The 19055-nt window shown below is 47.3% G+C and overlaps 1 protein-coding gene across 1 annotated transcript in view; it reads left to right on the top strand.

Moving 5' to 3' along the window:
• The window catches only part of LOC144826871 (vomeronasal type-2 receptor 26-like), a 52573-nt gene extending 34914 nt beyond the window's left edge, over window positions 1-17659 (top strand). Inside the window, exons 2-3 of the mRNA XM_078685330.1 lie at window positions 4311-4529; window positions 16758-17659. Of these exons, the coding sequence (XP_078541456.1) occupies window positions 4311-4529; window positions 16758-17659 (1121 nt within the window). The remainder of the gene's footprint in view (window positions 1-4310; window positions 4530-16757) is intronic.
• The last annotated feature ends 1396 nt before the right edge of the window (window positions 17660-19055 follow it).

Raw genomic sequence — 19055 nt, 5'->3', positions numbered from 1 at the left:
TTGAGCTATTTGGCAGGTGCCGACGGAGTTGTCAGCTGCGATCACCCTGCAGGAGATGTGGGGAACAATTTGGGCTTCGGTGACCAGGTGACGTTTGACTGCGGTGATACTGGCCCCGGTGTCTCGGAGCGCCCCTATGTGGTGGCCATTGACAGTCAACTGCTGTCGGTACTTTTCCGTGTTGTCGGGCAGGGGGGCTCCTGGGACCATTTCCCTATCTCCCAGGGAGACTAACATCATGGCGGCTGGGTCAGCCCCCTCGAACTCCTCTTCCCCTCCTCTTCTAGGGCTTCTGAGGTGATGTGGAGTGCTGGGGGCCCCGCAGCGGCGGGCTTCTTGAACAAAGGGCATCGGGGGTCATTGGCATAGTGCCCTGGTTGCTGGCAATGGTAGCAGGCTTGGCTGACTCGGGGCCCTGGCTTGGCTGGGGGGAACCCTGCGCGCGCTGTGGGAGGCGAGGTGCCGGGCTGGTTTCTGGGGGGACTGCGCGGGGACCCTACCTGGGATCCCCTCTGTCTATTCTGACTCCCCCCTCCCCTCTGACGGGAAGATCCCTGTTCATTTCGGCCAGAGTCTCCCCAGGGCCCCCGGGGGACTCTGGTGCTCACCCATCGATCGGCCTCGACGGCCAGCTTCCGGGGGTCAGCCAACTTACTGTCCAGAAGGTGCTGCCGGAGTTCCACAAAGCAGTTCAGGGACAAATGTTCATAGGCAATGAGGTCGATGAGCCCATCGAAGGTGGATACTTTGCTTCCCTTGATCCACCCTTCCAGGGCCCGGCTGTAGAAGTTCACATATTCCACCCAGGTGGTGCTGGGGATTTTCTTGCATTCTCTAAAGCGTTGGCGGTACATTTCTGGAGTGAGCCCGTACCTTGTGAGGAGGGCCTCCTTCATGTGGCTGTAGGAGGTCTGTTTGGCGGAGGGTAGATCGAGCAGGGTGTCCCTCCCCTCACTCAAGAATCCCCCCCACAGCCCGGCTCCCCAATCCGTGCGCGGAACTCGGTGGGAGGCCATGGCGACTTCGTAGGCCTTGAACCATTGCTGGATATCATCGTTATAGTACTCCTTGACCACATCCTTGGGGATGTGGACTTTGGGTTCCACCGGGGGAACGGACTCTCGGGTCCCCGTTGTTCTGTTGTCTTCGCTCGGGCCTTTAGTTCGATCTCCTTCAGGCCGCGCTCGTGCTCCAGCTGGAGTCTTTTCCCTTCGTGCTCTCTCTGGAGTTTCTTCTCCTCCAGTTCTCCTTGCAGTCGCATCTGCTCGATGGCTAGCTTCTTCTCAGCCAGCTTGAGCTCTCCTATTTTCAGACGGGCTAGTTCTAGCTCGTGGTTTCGGTCGCGTTCTCGGTCGGTCATCTCTTCTCGAGACAGACCTCTCTCCGTGCTGGGACTCCGCGTCGGGGACTCAGCTCTCTCAAGCTCTTGGGCGTGGGTTTCCGTCAGGGGTGCTCCCTCTCCATCGACTTCTGTCGGTGCTGGAGGTTGTGCTCCGGCCTCCACCCAGGCTGTTAGGGCTTGTTGAAGGTCTTCTTGGTGTTTAATCCCGTTTTTGGGATATGGAGATCTTTGCAGAATTGTTTGAGCTCTCGGTGCGAATAGTCTCCCAGAAGCTCCATCTGGAAGGTGGTCTTGTTGTTCGTGAGGCTCATGGTTGTTCTTCGTTCGGGTAGTGTGTCAGTACTGTACGATCCCTAGACGTAGGTTCTTATTGCGACGCTGCCACCAATGTTAGAAGTGGCGATCTCAGAGGGCCAGGTTATGCTCACTCAACCACCCCAGGACCCACCTCTCCCACAGATCCTGCCAAGTCTTATCGTGAGGTCCTCACCGGGGAGGACTTCGAGTCTAGGATCGTATACACTGAGCTCACACCACACTTACGAACAGACACCACAACGTTGGGATTCAGTAACAAGTTCTTTATAAGTAGTAAAAAGCAGGGGGCACTCTTATGTACAAATGATCGAGGGATCACAAAAGTCTTTGAGGGTTCGGGAGGAGGGATGCGGGACAGTCTTTAGCCTTTGGGCCAGGACGAGGCGTACCCTACGCACAGCTCTCAATCCTCGAGCCGGGGGATACGGAAGATGATGGCGTACTGGCTGCTTCACTCACGTCGGACCGACTTGGTCGTGATGGTGATCTCGATGGTCCAGCCGGGCCAGAGTACTCCTCGAGCCGCGAGGGGGTCAGCAGGGCTCGATCCGGAGAAGTTCTTGAGGAGCCGCGACAGCGTCAGCAGGGCTCAGGTGGTCACTAGTTCAAGTTCGAGCCGCGACAGCGTCAGCAGGGCTCCGAGGTCTTTGCAAGGGCGAGCCGCGACAGCGTCAGCAGGGCTGAGGTGGTTACTGGTTCAAGCTCGAGCTGCGACAGCGTCAGCAGGTCTCCGAGGTCTTAGAGAGGATGAGCCGCGACAGCGTCAGCAGGGCTCCGATGGTTACGAGTTCAAGCTCGAGCCGCGACAGCATCAGCAGGGCTCAGGTGGTTCAGTTCCTTGTTGCGAAGAGGGAGCCGTGACAGCGTCAGCAGGGCTCAGCGATGCGAGGTTGAGTTCTTCTCAGGGTCAGCCGCGATCAGATCAGCAGGGCTTCAGGTCCAAGATACAACTGCTCGCTAGTTGTCGAGCGGGCCCAGATATAGTCCATTGGCCCTTTGATGTCCGGACCCTCGCAGGCGGAGGTCTCATGCCCTGGGGGCTGGTCGTTGGCGAGGTCCAGCGGTTGGCTCTTTGATCCTTTGAAAAGATGGGTCCGGGAATTACCAGACGCCCAGCGGGTCTGGAGCCAGTACTCGGGGAGGCCAGAGGTGCGATCAAAACTGGCCCCCAGGGGAAGGCCAAAGGTGTGACCGATACCATCGAAACTCCCTGACTTATCTCACTCGGGGAGCCCTTTACCCCCCCAGCCGGGACTGGTGCGCCTTTGGAGTCTGGGTTTCGCTGGGGCCGGGGTCACGCTAGGCCCAGGGAGACAGGGATCTCAGAAAGGGAAAATGGCTGCCGGGCCTTGAGGGGCATGCAAGGTTAGGCGCTCGGAGCCGGGAGTGGGACGGGATAGCCAGGCCCGGTCATTGGTTCCGGGGTCTGGGCTTATCGGGAGTAGGACGACCAGGCTCGGGGTGCAGGCTACGCTAACGGGGATGCTGCGCAGGGGACTCAGGGTGCAGGCCTGCGCTCGCAGGGTGTGGAGGGACAGAGGCGGACCGCGCCACGAGGCCAGGTCCAACTCTTGTCATGGATACAGATGCGTCTATTCCTGTGATCTACCGACTCCTTCAGTAGCATCTCTGGTCCCTAGCAGGCTTTCCCTACCATCCTCAGTGACAGAGTGCGAAGTAGGGTTTAACCCCTTCGACGCTCATGACGAGCTGGGCTCGTCATGAGGTAGCCTCCTCGCACGCTCATGCGGAATGGGAATGGGAATCAACAAATCTCAGCACAGGAGGGGAATACCATCAGCATTGATGTGGTTAAAGCCTACATTTCTGTCTCCCCGGCGGGCTAACTGTGGGAGTCCCACCTTGTACTTGGGGAACTATTCATTCTCTTGTAATTCAACATGTTCAGTGTGTGGATTGGATTTTGGGATAAACACTGACATCATAAAAAGCCAATACCTTTTTCCTGCATCAGATGAGATTTTGCTGCTGGTCAAAGATTCATGTGTGTGTGGAGGGAGCGCGGTATCTGGGCCCAGCTCCACAGTAGGCACCAGGGCTTGAAGGTCACATCCTCAGTATTCACAATGTTGCACTGAGGATGTGGCCTTCACCAAAATAGGAACTCACTTGTCAATACAACCTTTAAATACCCCACGTTTTAGTATTTTCTAAATCATACTGATAAATGCTTGTTCAGTTTACCTTTTGCCTGAATGGAAACTGCTAAACAGGCGTGTAGTATCTTCCACATTCCATTTTTGGTACATGGTAATATTGCTTCTCAAAGCTTGGTCCCTTCAGGTAATAACTTATAAAGGAACACAATGAACCCTGTTCATGCTGTGAGATTTGCCGTGTCCCCTTTGTGTAGACTGGAGTGATTCACATCCCGCCTTCGTAAGTGTTGGAGACTCTCAAACCTCAACTCAGTCTAATCTGAGTCCTCTTTTCCCTCTTTCTTCACAGATTCCTCACTCTGTCTGCAGTGAGAGCTGTCCCCGAGCCCTCAGCCAAGACTTTACATCTAATCTCCTTTATTCCCTCTTTCCCAATAGATTCCTTGATCTGTTAACAGTGAAAGCTGTCATTGGGCCCTCAGGTCAGACTTAACATCTAATCTCTTCATGCATTCCCTTTTCCTTCACAGATTCCTCACTCTGTCTGCAGTCAGAGCCACCCCGGGCCTTCATCTCAGACTTTACATCTAATCTTCCTCCTGTATGTTTCCCTCTTTCCTCACAGATTCCTCGCTCTGTCTGTAGTGAGAGCTGCCCCCCAGGGTACCGAAAGGCTCCAATAGAAGGGAGGCCCATCTGCTGCTTCGACTGTGTGCCGTGTGCCGAAGGGGAGTTTTCAGTCAGGACAGGTGAGTGAACACCTGATAGTTCTTACAGACCAGAGGCCAGTTGTGTAAAGTACACAGTTTAGCAGGAACACAGGCATGTATGAAAGTAGCTGTTACAATTCTCAGCAAATGGGCTGAGTAGGGAGTCATTTTGTTAGTTCTTGTGTCAATATTGTTTAGTATGAGTTTAAGTGGGGTGTTATCACAGAGATTTTCATGCCAGATAATATCAACAGCATTGACTAGTGAACGTTCCAATGCATGTACAGTCTTGAAATGTGTGTTATAGATATGGTTTAGCTCATATATAACAGTTGTTTAATGGTGAATTGATAAAGTGGGTAAAGTGAATATTGGAGTTTATGCTTCACATGTACAGTGAACGTGAATAGATATCCCTTCTGAACTGTATTTTTATCTATCCCCCATCCCTCATTACCTTATTGGAACAGATCATTTTAAGATGGGCACGTACCTTTAATTATTAAGATGTCACACTATGTATTTAATATGCAACACTTTTTCACTTATCATTCACCTCGAGTGTTTACATTTTGGAGTGGCGTTTCATAACGCTCAGTGTAGTCTCAGTTTTGGCAATCAGTGACAGGTTGTCATATAACATCGTGTTTTTTTATTTGGGGTTGTTTTTTTTATTTGGGGTTGAATTTGTGTAATCACGTAATTTAGGTCTCTTGCATTAGTCAAATAACGAGTTGTCAGCCTGTCCTCAGTGTGGCTTAGGATGGAAAAGGTTCATCATGGTTGATTACGGAGTTGCTAGTCCGTCTTTAGTGTCGTTGATGGAAATGAAGGTTTGCTAGGGTAAAGTACAGGAACGTAGCGGGACTATAGTGCGCAATGTGCTGGTAACGTGGGACCTTTGACAGTGTTTGATAATAGTTTACACTGCATAGCGCTTCTTTTACAGGGAGTTAGTGTTTACTTCATAATGTTTTAACCCTTTTTTAAAATGGCGATCTTGGTTCACTGGATTATCGGTATACTTGGTTGCTAGAGTCCGTTTTCAGTGTCGATAACTTTCACATGCTACAAACAAGGTCGATTCGAGTAATGGCGCGAGACGTCTTGTTTCAAGGCAACTTGGATTGAATTGAGATACGAGGCTGAGAACTACTGTTTAAAGTATTGGCGACACTTCAAGCAGGTAAATGGATATCTCGGTTGTATTTGGGATTGATTGTCACACTAGCTTTACTGATGTAGGATAGCTAAAGAGCATAAACTTTTTGTAGTTATAAATCACTCGTTTTTTTGTGTTTTAGGTCAGAATTTAGCACGTATGAGGTAGGTGATGTTAGATTTGGCGGATTATTTATGGGCATCTGGAGTCCCTTTGGATACTTTTCAACCACATCATATATTTTCTAGATTGGAATAGTCAACGCAGATCAGGTAGGACCTCATGTTTCTCATTATTAAGTTTTTTATGTCATGAGTATTTTGTGAACGAACACGCGTAAAAGTCTCGGCTGTTATTTGTATTTACAGGGCAATATATTTCAGATTTATCTAGGTAAGCGGCTGCTTATTCATTTGTTTGATGGACTATCATCACTATTATTTGTACTATTGTTGTCATTGGTTTTTATCTGGTTTAGGTAGCTTTACCATTGGCTTTCATTTGGGTTGTCACTTTATTCCTACAGTTTACTTGAGGAATTAACGTACACTAGAGGTATGATGACACTCTATTTGCATATACACACCCCCATGAAATACAACATACACAATACACTTACTTGTTCCATTGTTTTTACCTTTATTACAGATTAGCCCCTGATGAAGGCACATCCTTGTGCCGAAATGCATTGGGCATGATATGAAAATATGAAAATCAAGTACTATACGTTTTGCGTTGTGATAATTTGAAAACAAAAATGTTTCATGTATAGAATTGAGAATCACAAAATTATGTGTTCAAATGATTCATTATTGTATTTTGTAAAAACATTCAGATGATCATAGAAACATCAGGTTATGGATTAAAATAACTGAAGTGTCTTTTTGTTTTTGTGTTTAAATTGATGAGTGTTGGATAACACACAGTGAACAGTGCGCAACTAGCTGAGATTTCCTCTCACCTAAACTAGTAGATAATATCATCTAACATAAACATTGTGGCATGAATATTATTTACAAACATATCCCTCTTGTGGGTGTAGATTATGTTTGATTAACTGCAATGGAACAATGCTGTGCAAGAGATATCTTGGATGCAAAAATGTTTCTGAACAATATCAGGGCTACAATCTTCTGGTGCCAAACCAGCACAGTATTTTACTTTTTTAAGATTTGAGATATATTTTTTTTCTCTCGCGATCCCGAGAAGGGACTGGAGAGTACTGACCAAGCATTGTGGTGGTTAACATGGATAAATTATTTATTTGACTGCTGGCACTTGTGCTTATCTGTCTTTGTTGCAGCAGAGTAATGAAGAATGTGTCCTCACTGAGACCAGTCAAACACTATATCGGGGTAGAGGCTTCTCGGTATTGTGTTCCCTTCACTTCCTTAATCTATGTAGATGAAGCATATTCTCTCTGTCTACGACCGAGTCTGCACGAACATGCACTCTTTGCACTCTTTGTGACTAACCATCATGTTTGACCCAGTGGCTTTTTCATTCATTCTGAATCTTCATTTGTGCTCATATAAGTCAACGAAAACATTATACAAACTTTGTCTATCTGACATAATCGGCAAATATTTGATATTACGGTCATCAGAAACAATTTTTGATGTTATTGTTTACTTTGCCGTCCCTAAAAACATATAAAATGATACCATACATGGGCATATAAACAGTTGCACCCTATAGCTCAAATAATGGGTAGCCATTTTGAAAATACCGGCATATTGGATTAACGCGTAATGATAAAGTGGTAGACTTTTCACCATTGTTTCTACGGGGAATTTTCAATAAGAATCCACTCACAGAAATTGTATTGCAATTAGTTCTAGGTTAGGCCATTTTTTTAACTAATTTGACTAGACTATTACTCAAAATGATCTGACTGACATCTGTTAACACCTCATAGAAATACCAATGACAATGGAACACTTCCATGTTCAATCATCAAAATCAACAACATAACGCTATTTTCTGGCAAATGCTAACACTTAGGGCCTTTTTTATGAGTTTGTCGGTCCTGTGTACCACAATATTGGAGAAGGCAATCGGAGCATAGCGTGGTCGTCAGCTGACCGCATTATTAAAAGTTGGGTAGATCACCATGGTGAAGAACACAGCTGGACCAACAAGAGGGTCAGCTGTGATTACGATCGGGGAAAGACAGCCGCCATAGGGCAGTCCTGGGGAGCTGCACAGATGTGCATATTAAAAGTTTCCTGTTCCATGAGCGGACCGTGGCAGTCCCACCGCCTGCTAAAACATGGTGATGATAAAGGATTGGTGGTGTCTACTCAACCCTTTCTTATTCTTCTAGGCAGAATCCAAACCGGATCACTTTCTCCAGCCCACACAGCAGGATCTTCACCCCAAGGAATATGACCCTGTTTTTGATGATCTACAGTTGAGTCATTTATGGGCTGATCCCCGGTAATGAATATATGGTATTATTCCACATGTATCATGCATATGTGTGCATTGGACACATATGCAGTCACAATGCACACACAGGCATCAATATATTTGGAAAAGTACTCTCCACCGCTGCAGGATCCTTGCCTCCACATCACTGAAGCAGGCATAAGGAGTGAGCAGCACAATAGGAATAGGCATTCCTGAGCATTGCTAGAGTTGCTTCTTGCTTGCGACATCACTCCAGCAATGCCTTACGTTTACGCCATCAGATGCATGACGCATCTGTCAATCCTTGAGCCATGGTGTGCCACATTGTAAATGCGATGCATCCATGGTGGTGAAGCCTGTGGACATTGAGATTGTCTAGTGTATACAGAAAAAGCAAATAAATATTAAGAATTAGTTTACCCCAAGCTCTAAACAAGGGAGTGTTGAAGTCATTTCCTGAAATTGAGAATTTTGCACACCCTGATCCTTTACTGCACTGACATATTTAAAACGAGTGCTAGAAACCTTATGGCTTTCATTTTTAAAAATGTTAAATTATCACTTGTAGATGAGGAAAACTGTCACAAATGTCTTCAAAACCAAAAAATATTTAAAAGTCTATAAGATGAAAAAGAATACACTGAAAAAGCAGAACACCTGGCTCTAAAATAATTTGACAGTGACTTTTTGAGTACTAATTAATCGTGTGGTTTTTTATTTAGTTAGATTATTCCAGACATATAAACAGTCCCAAACCACCTATATGTATGCCTGTACTCACATACATAGACTTTGATAAAAATACTCAGTCAGCAACACACATTAATGCACACTGACACCCAGTCTAACACCTGTGCATTCTAAGACTCACCTAAAAAGACATATACTTACAGACACATATACCCTAGGAGGCACCATATACTCAGCCATATATCTCTCGTACACACACTCACACAGACTCCAGCACACATACCCTTTAGGCTACACAAAATCAATATCAAAGGAACAACCTTACATGGATCGCCTCTTTCTTCACCGTCGGAACCCAGAAAATCTGTCTACCTCCATTTACCTCAGAGCCCAAGGAAATCATCTGCGGTGTCCCTAAGGGTTCATCACTGAGTCCACCTTCTTCAATACCTACGTGACATCATCGGCCAACATTGTCAGATCCCACAGGCTCAACATCATCTCAAATGCAGACAACACTCAACTTATCCTCTGCCTCTCCGGGAACCCCATCACCACCAGAACCAGATTTCACAGGGGCACAATGAGCATCACAAACTGGTTGAGAAACAGCTGCCTGAAGCTCAACATGAACAAAACAGAAGTACTGACCTTTTGCAAAATCTCCACCAACTGGAACCCTCTGTGGTGGCCAGTGGAATTAGCACCAGCACCCTCCCAGTCTGATCACACCAGGAACCTCGGCATCATAATTGATTGCAAGCTGTCTATTAAAAGCCCAGGTCAACGTAGACTCATCTGCCAGCTACTTCATTCCACACATGCTACGGAAGATCTTCAAGTGGCTCCCCACTAACACCAAATGTACTGGCACCATAAGCCCTCATCACGAGCAGACTGAACGAAGGCATCTACTATAGGATACGTAAATTCTCCTCAATAGGCCTTCCAGAACACTGCAGCCAGACTCATCTTGAACCCCACCAACCCTGATGGCACCACATCACCCCCACCTCAAACGACTCCCGGGGTTCCCAGTACAGAAGAGATACCAATTCAAGCACTTTCACGGCTAGCGCTCTTCCTGGCGCTCACCTGGGATTTTTGCTGCCTGTTTGCTGCCTGTTGCTGAAGCTCGCCGCACCCGCTCCGCGGGTGCCGCTTCGCCTTCCTTGGCTGGGGGCTGGATTTTGAGTGCTGCACCTGGCGCTGTGGTGGAGCAGGGCTTGGGTGCGAGGCACAGCGGGGCTGCGAGCGTGTGCAGGGACTCCATTGCCCAGGAGTCCCTGTGTGACCCTGCAAGACCTTCCGGTCCGCTCTCCCCGTGGCCCGCCCACCGCCCACAGGAGGGTACTTTATCTCCTTTTGGTCAACTGCTCCCTGGGACGCCACTTTCACGGCTAGCGCTCTTCCTGGCGCTCACCTGGGATTTTTGCTGCCTGTTTGCTGCCTGTTGCTGAAGCTCGCCGCACCCGCTCCGCGGGTGCCGCTTCGCCTTCCTTGGCTGGGGGCTGGATTTTGAGTGCTGCACCTGGCGCTGTGGTGGAGCAGGGCTTGGGTGCGAGGCACAGTGGGGCCGCGAGCATGTGCAGGGACTCCATTGCCCAGGAGTCCCTGCGTGACCCTGCAAGACCTTCCGGTCCGCTCTCCCCGTGGCCCGCCCACCGCCCATAACGGTCCCTACATCTAGGAATGGGACTCCCGCAGCGCGGGACGCAGCTCGGGGCGAAGACCGGGCTAAGGGCGGGCCGTTTGAGGCCATTCGAGGTCTGAGAGGTCTGGTCTGGGCCCCTTCTCTTAAGCCCTAGCCTTGCCTCCCCCCTAACTGACATTGGCCATTATTTTCGTCCAGGCTGGTAGTTTATTTTTGCAATCATGTGTACTCGTGTTACTCGCAATAGGGCTGCCAAGGGGGGGCTGGTTCATAATGGTCCTATGGATGATTTTATCACACGAACAAATATCGCCATAGACCAGGAGATTACCAAACTCCAAACTAGAGTGTCCCTTGACCTGGCGGCTGCTAGGAAGCTGTCACTCGAGTTTGCAAACTCCAAGAAATCTTCCCTAGGGCACATAGCATCAGCCATCACTCCGAAGCGTGTGTACCAACAGTACAACAGTGTGTAACAACGATGGCTGATGTTCACGACACTTCAGTTTTGCCTATCCCTTCGCCACCCCTGTGTCCACTACCTTTGCCCGAAAGTTTGTCCAACCCTGTGGGTAGCCCTCATCATCTCCTCACCCCCACTTCTTATTCCCCAGATATTTCTGATGCGTCCACTTGCTACGGTAGACTTGATAGCATTCCGGCCAATTCGCACAAAAGAAAACGCAACCCTAGATCGACTTCTTCACATAAGAAGGCCAAAACCTTGGGGGCACACGTACCTAACGCTGTCAACATCTCAGCTGACGGCAGTCTGGGAAGGCTCCATACTTTCCCACAGGCTCCTTGGTGCACTGATAATGTCGGGGTAGCACCTGCTGCCACCAAAAGCAATACACCAACTGAGAGAGCAGACCTCGACCTAAATGACCAGGAGGGGAGGGAAAGGGAAATCATAGGAGTAGTTTGGGATACCCTAAAAAACCTCCTATCTCCCCTGGATTTAAGACTCTCTCGAATCGAGAACCATCTCCTAGAGATGGAGAAAAGCATTATAGCCTTGGCTACACTTGGCTTGAGAGGTCTTGAACACCAAGGCTTGATAGAGAATAACACTGCTCCTCAGGTTTTTATCCCTTCCCCCACAGTCTCGCATGGCTTGACTTCTAACCCTATTGCGCCTTGTCCCACTCAGCCTATCCCTAAACCACGCACCAAGAGAGTCGTCACTACAAATCCGGCACCCCCGCCCGGGGTTATCACCCCAAATGCTTCCACCTTACAAACACACACCCGCACTAATATGGCTGCCCCTAGGAGGCAGAATCCTAACAGTTCCACCCACCGCCCTACTCAGGTCTCCCAGAATAAAACTTCCTTTCGTCCAACTGGGGGCCCTCACATCAAGAGCAATTTCCGAGGGGGGTACATTGATCTCCCTCCTGAAGCCAATGATTATGTGGTGGTTCTGACGGGCGTGCCGGAGGCAGCGAATGGCCACCACGAATATCACCGGTCCTTACAGAATAAGGTCATGCACTGGCTTAATACGTACAGACCGATCCCTAATGGCAGGAGGAGCTGAGTCAAAATGGTACGTAGAGTACCGTGGGTGGGTTCCACAAGGAAATCCATTCCCGGTGATTGTATAGTCGTGACGTTTGAAGACCCTTACACGGCTAGTCATATTTGTTCCTGGGCTGTGGAAGATGGGGGTTCCTCTATTGCCCCGAGGCCATTGTCATTCTTTTACCCACCTCGAGTTGCATACCCACACGGGGGCAATTGGTCCATGCTTCCCTATCAGCCCAGCTGGGGGTATTCCTCCAAGGAGCATAATCCAACTAGAGGCTGGCTCGGGATAACAACCTCAAACAGGTTTGACTGTCTTGAGGATGTTGACTGACTACCAATGCCTCCTGACTTGGCATCACCTACTCAGCCTCAGGCATCTTCGGTGGAAGTTGGTTTTTGCCCCTTGTCGACGACCCTGGTTGGGACTAGCCCTGTCCTCCCTATTCAAACCAGGTCTCAGGCTTTGCCTGTACAGGGCTCGCTGCATTTTCTCAATACCAATTGTACCATCAGCACTACTGCAATTGTGAGTGAGATAGCTTTTGCTTCGTCGTCACCTACAATTCCTCTTCAGTCCTCCCGGCCTATCGGCTTTAACACTGCTTCCCCTGCCCTCCCCCCCTCGATCCGCAATAGATCCACAGATAATTCCCAGCTCAAGATCTTAAGTTGGAATGTGGCAGGGCTTGCTCGAAATTTCGATAAGCCAGACTGGAACTCTTTTGTGGAGCCCTTTGGGATCTGCCTCATTCAAGAAACCTGGTGCCTGGAGCCCTTCCACAGGGTGGGTTTCACGACCTACTCTGTACCAGCATCCAAACCTAAGGGCAGTAAAGGCCGCCCTTCTGGTGGCCTTCTTATCTGGGTCAGTATCACACTGGGGCTCTCCATAAGACACATAAATATCCAATCTCCAGACCTCATGAGACTCACTATTCAGTGCCCGGGGGGCAGGAAGTTAGAGGTGTTCAATCTGTATCTTAGGGGGGCCAGGGGGGGGGAACTCATTGCTATCTTCAACTGGAGTCGAAGAGGAGCTCAGTGGTTGCAACATTGATTCCCTCATTGTCCTGGCTGGAGATTTCAACTGCTGTTTCGAACCGTTAGCCAGCGAAGACATCTTGGACACCTGGGAAGACAATGCTAAGAGAGGCATCCCTTTGCTCATTCTTGATCCAATTAAAAAATGGACCCAGAATGTCATTGATATTAATTCTCTCTGTTTAGAACATGACCTTAGGGCCACTAATGGCCGATCTAAATCAGATTCTAGGGGTGCGCACACCTTTAACAGGGTGGGCTACACCTCGAGAATAGACTATATACTGCTAAACCATAACTTATGGCAGTATTTCCAAGACATGGAAGTCCAACAAACAACCGATAGCGATCATAATCCCTTGGTCCTAACCCTTGCCCTCCCGTGGGAAGAAGGGAATTCTCCATCGCCTCGATCCAATTGGAAATCATCCCACGAAGTTGTGCCATCCAATTGTGGTAGGCGATTAAAATGGGCAAAAGTCGCCGCGGACGAAGTGAGAATGGCCCAAGCTGGGAACATAATGTTAAAAGTTAAGCTCTTTTTGGGTGCGTTGGATTCTGATAATGACGTTCTTACGACATTCACGGAGACCATCGCATCCCTTAGTAACCTGTTTACAGTTCCTCAGGGTAGGGCCAGGGCCACTCGGAGATCGGCAATTAGGGGTAGAGACCAATGGTACTCCTCTGCCTGTCGTACAGCCAAAAGCGATCTCATCCGGGCGGTTGGAAAGAAAGACTCCGCTCAGATTACACTCGCTAGGAAAAATTATAAAAAAGCCCAAGCAGTGGCAAAGGATACCCATGAAACAAACTTTTGGAGAGATCTAATGGACGCCTGCTCCAAAAAGGATTCAAGGGGTTTCTGGGCCCTGCTTAGAGGCAGGGATAGGCCGGTCGACTCATTGCTGACATGCAACATCACAGGGGAGGCCTGGTTGGCTCATTTTTCCAAGCTCTATTCTAATCCATTAGGGGCTCTTGGACAGAATAGGGGTCCCAGACACAGTGTGCCGCTAGCTAACACAGATTTAGACCACACTTTTGCACCCAAGGAGGTTGAAGAAGCGATCAGGTGTCTTGAGCCTAACAAGGCGGCTAGCCCAGATGGCGTCCCTGGCGACTTGCTCCGGACTAACACGGAGGTGTGGAGCTCACTCATTGCCCAACTTTTGAATGAGGCCATGTCTGGCGGATGCCTCCCGGACTCGTGGAGGGGTGCGGAAGTCGTCCCGATTTTTAAAAAAGGTTGTAGGGACGACCCTGCCAACTACCGTCCCATAAGTCTGCTTGATTCTACCCAGAAGGTAGCAGGGAAAGTAGTTTTAGGGAGGATTTTGCAGTGGGCCGAAGAAAAGCAGGTCTTGTCTGACTTTCAGGCCGGTTTTAGAACAGGCACCGGCACGATTGAGCAGACATTCCGATTCCTAATGCTTTATTGGAAAGTGGTCAAGCTGGGCAAAGGCAGTCTGTATCTCGCCTTTATAGATCTGCGGACTGCCTTTGACCTAGTTCCACGTAACCAATTGTGGGCTGTTCTTGGGGGCTTGGGCATCCCCCCGTACCTGCTCGCTTTGATCATCAAATTCCACGAAAGCAACTTTGCTCAAGTTAGATGGGGAGCACAGGGCAAAAAACATCTCGCATCTCTGTAGTCAGGGGCGTCCGCCAGGGGTGTGTGCTAGCCCCCACTCTGTTTTCACTATATCTAAACGGAGTGGTGGAGCATCTTCTTAAACTACCAGCAGACGCACCCTCCCTGGCGGGCAGGAAGATACCAACTCTCCTGTTTGCAGATGATACCCTGTTGATTTCGAAAACCCCGCTAGGTCTCCAAACGTTGCTATCAAGGTTCCAGGAGTTTTGCGACTCCAGGGGCTTGGCTATTAACATCAGCAAAACCATGTTCCTGGTTTTGAACCCCCCTAGGAAGACAGTACACCCTCCAACCCTTGACTCAGTCCCACTCGAAAGGGTAAGGGAATTCGATTATTTAGGCATCCGACTCTGTGACTCTACGAGTTGGAAGGCGCACCATCAAAAAATCATTCTGACTCATAGGAGGGTAACAGGTGCATTATTAAAAGAACATCGTGCCTCACCCCTTAAACCTATCGGGGTGATATTAGATATTTATAGGGCAAAAGCTGTGAGTGCGGCGTTGTATGGGGCAGAGCTCTGGGGTACGCAGAAATTTGACACTCTGACCCATCTTGAGAACAAATTTCACAAAGACCTAATGAGGCTACCTCACAGCTTTCCCACTCTTCCTCTCCTACTTGATACAGGCACACGCTCCATAGCCGAGCAGGCAAAGCTACGCCCTCTTCTATTATGGGCCCGCATATGGAATGTTCCTGAACTCTCAAGTTACGCAGATGCCCTACGTGAACTCCTCTCAACCCCGGGCTGGTATAAGATCGGCTGGCTCATGGAAGTAAAGCGCCTCCTTTGCGAACTGGGCCTGGGAGACGCTTGGGCCAATAGATCTTCACCACCTAAACAGCTGTTAAAGAAAATATTCTGGTCATGGGTGGGAAATGAGAGAGCAAGCCACTCCAACCTATGTAGATCTGCTGCTGAGTTTTTGGTTATTAAAGATCTCCCCCTTAGAGAACCTTACCTGGACCTGATCTCCAACCCAATAGATAGGGCACTGTATTTTAAATTTAGGGCTGGAGTTCTGCCCCTAGGTATATGGACAGCGAACTGGAAACCACCCTGGCAAACCATTTCGACCTGTCCTTTCTGTGTCAATAGGGATGAATCCATCGCCCATCTAATGTTCGAGTGTTCAGCGTATGTTGCCCCTCGCCGCAGATGGCTGAAACCCCTTTGCTTGAGGCTGGGCACCCGGTCACACGTGGAGGCCTTACAGATGCTAAGAGCAGATACTCACCCCTTGATTGCTTGTTGCCTGGCAACATTTCTGGGATGGACTTGGAGGATAAGATCTGTGAGGAAATTGCTCCTCCAGTAAAGGTCATCCATCCCGACTCTTCTGATTTTAGCCACTTGATGCTGTGTTTTTTTTTTTACTCTTTCTAATGATGGTATATTGTTGTTTGTTGTATAAAGGTATTTTAGATGGCTGATTTGCACAATTGCTGTACATTTTAAACTGTCTTTTACTGCACTGCCTTTCTGTATTAGATGGTCGAACTGCACAACTGTTCTATATTTTAAAATTGTTTTGTACTGTAATGCTTTTAAGAAATGATAAATATTTCGAAATAAAGCTATACAACAACAACAATTCAAGCAATTAACCCATGTCTACAAGGCCCTTCACAACCTAGGACCAGGCAACAACTATCACTGCCTGAGCTTCCACCAATCAGCCAGACAACTTTGATCCGCTGGAAAAATATTTTCAGCCTAACTTGTGTTGTAAAGAGTAGGCAGATCCGTTTTGATGACGGTTATAAACCATCTGACCTTTGTCCTCACGGTTGTTATCTCCTTGTTGGCAATATATCTGAGTGAGATTGGAGCAGAATTAGCTGCTTAAGGCTGTTTATCATCTATGAATATATTGCCGTGTAAATAATAAGAAACAGAGAAGGCCAATGGGTTTATGTCACTCAGTATCTGGAGTTGGGTCTCAAAAGCTACGAGACATCAGAAAAGCATACTAGTATGTAAATAAATCACAACAAGAACAACCCCCTTCAGTATAATTATTCTCTAAATATCAAAACGTAATTAACAATGTTGTAAACATACCGCTAAATTTAGCATTGATTTTACCTATAAAATATCTGCTTCATTTTAGATGTGGAAAACTGCCTGAAGTGCCCTGAGGACAAGTGGCCCAATGAAAGGAAGGACGGCTGCATCCCCAAAACCATTGTTTTCCTCCCATACAATGATGTCCTTGGTGAGACTTTGGTCTTCGCAGCTCTATCCTTCTCTATAGCCACAGCTGCAGTGCTGGGAATCTTTATTAGACATCGAGACACACCGATAGTCAAGGCCAATAACCGAGAGCTCAGCTACACACTCCTCGCCGCCCTAATGCTGGCCTTTCTCTGCTCCCTCCTATTTATAGGACGCCCCGGGACATGGACCTGTCTGATCCAACAAGCTGCATTTGGGATTATTTTTACTGTTGCTGTGTCTTGCGTTTTAGCAAAAACCATCACTGTTGTCATTGCCTTTAATGCCACCAGGCCTGGGAGCAGATTAAGCAGATGGCTGGGATCCCGGGTGTCCAGGTCTATTGTCCTCTTGTCCACACTAGGAGAAGTGACAATCTGTCTGTCTTGGCTGCTCACCTCTCCACCTCACCCTGGCACTGACACACAGTCTGAGACTGGGAAGATAATCCTGCAGTGTGACCAGGGCTCTGCAGCTGCCTACTACAGTGTGATTGGTTACATGGCCCTCTTGGCGTTTGCCAGCTTTGTGGTGGCATTTCTCGCCAGGAACCTCCCTGACCGATTCAACGAGGCCAAGCTCATCACATTCAGCATGCTGGTGTTCTGCAGCGTCTGGGTCTCCTTCATTCCTGCCTACCTGAGCACTAAAGGCCGCAACATGGTGGCCGTGGAGATCTTTGCCATCTTGTCTTCTACCGCTGGACTGCTGGGCTGTATATTCTGTCCCAAATGTTATACCATTTTTAGGATGGATAGGAATAGGATAGAACATTTAGATCTTAAATGTAATTTGTAGTCACTGAAGATACTTTGTTGAGTGGCGCTGCTAGCCACTAGTGCATAGAATTTGGGGGAAGGGGTACTCTGTCACAAACGTATCTGATATCCGGTCCGCTATATTATGATCTTCACAGGCTATGATGGATCGTAATTTGGAGGGCAGGATATCTATCATGTTTGTTGAGGAGTAACCCCCTATGCCAAACTCTAAATCAGGCCAAAGATTAAAGTAATGAAAGACTCTTCATATCCTCCGGGAGTAATATGTGCAAATTTCAACTCCAAATTCTTAGGTTTGAATATAACCAACTTGTAAGTAAATAAGCAAAGGAAGGGAAAAAGCCATATACTATTTTCACTCCAATTCTTCAGGAATTTTTGTCAATTACTTAGGTATCAAAAGAGCTCAAAATCAAAACCATACCACACAAGACATGATGGTAAATTACTACTAACCGTCAAATAGATTGCAAATTGATTTTTATCATTTTAGTCCAACCTTCATGAGAGACCAATACTACGAGAGGATGTTGTTAACACATTTTTATCTTAGTGTAAATTGACTCAAATTACTACAGAAGACAGACTTAAGTTAGGAAACCCTATTAGCCTGCAGGAAATCTCTTCAGCAATAAAATCCCTAAACTCAAGAAAAATACCTGGTCCAGATGGTATTTCTGCTGATTTCCATGAAATTTTTAAAAACTATTATCTTCCATTCTTTCTTTATTTCAGCTAGTACTACTATTAGGGTCAAAGAAGTGATTATTGCTGTTCTTTCCAAACAAGATAACAATCATACTTTAGTTGCTAATTATCGACCAATATGGCTCATAAAATCAAGACTGTAAAATGTATGATAAAATATTAGCTAAGAGGTTAGTCTCAATATTCGCCCCCATAATTCAGTCTGACCAAACAAGTTTAATGGAAAGGAAGCTTTCTGCACATAACACACAACATATGTCCTGTTCTATCCTTTATTGCCAACATTTTAATTCCTGATGGCCTATTAGCTTCGAATGCAGAACGAGCCTTCAACAAGGTGAAATGGCAATTTGTATTTGCTATGTTGGCTGTTTTTTTCTTTTGGGTCCTAATTGTGTTTAACATGGCCCTATATAATAGCTGATCAACAAAAATCTATATTAATGTGCTTTTTTCTTCATTTATTCCTTTACATAAACTTACTAGACAACAATGTCTTCTCTCTCCCCTTTTATTTCTTATTTCCATATAACATTTATTATGTTACATCAAAAATAGTACAGACAATACAGGTTTTTTAATAAAGGATATTGTTATAGAAGTCCGAGGATTATATTTTTTTTATGTTAGCGAGTCTTCTACCTTGATTCCAATTATCTTATATTATCAAACAAAATTCTTCCGCCTTTCGATGCATAGTGACT

The sequence above is a fragment of the Lissotriton helveticus genome, chromosome 4_1 (genome assembly GCF_964261635.1).
Source record: "Lissotriton helveticus chromosome 4_1, aLisHel1.1, whole genome shotgun sequence".
NCBI classification, from domain to species: domain Eukaryota; kingdom Metazoa; phylum Chordata; class Amphibia; order Caudata; family Salamandridae; genus Lissotriton; species Lissotriton helveticus.
This window is presented reverse-complemented; position numbering and strand designations above follow the sequence as displayed.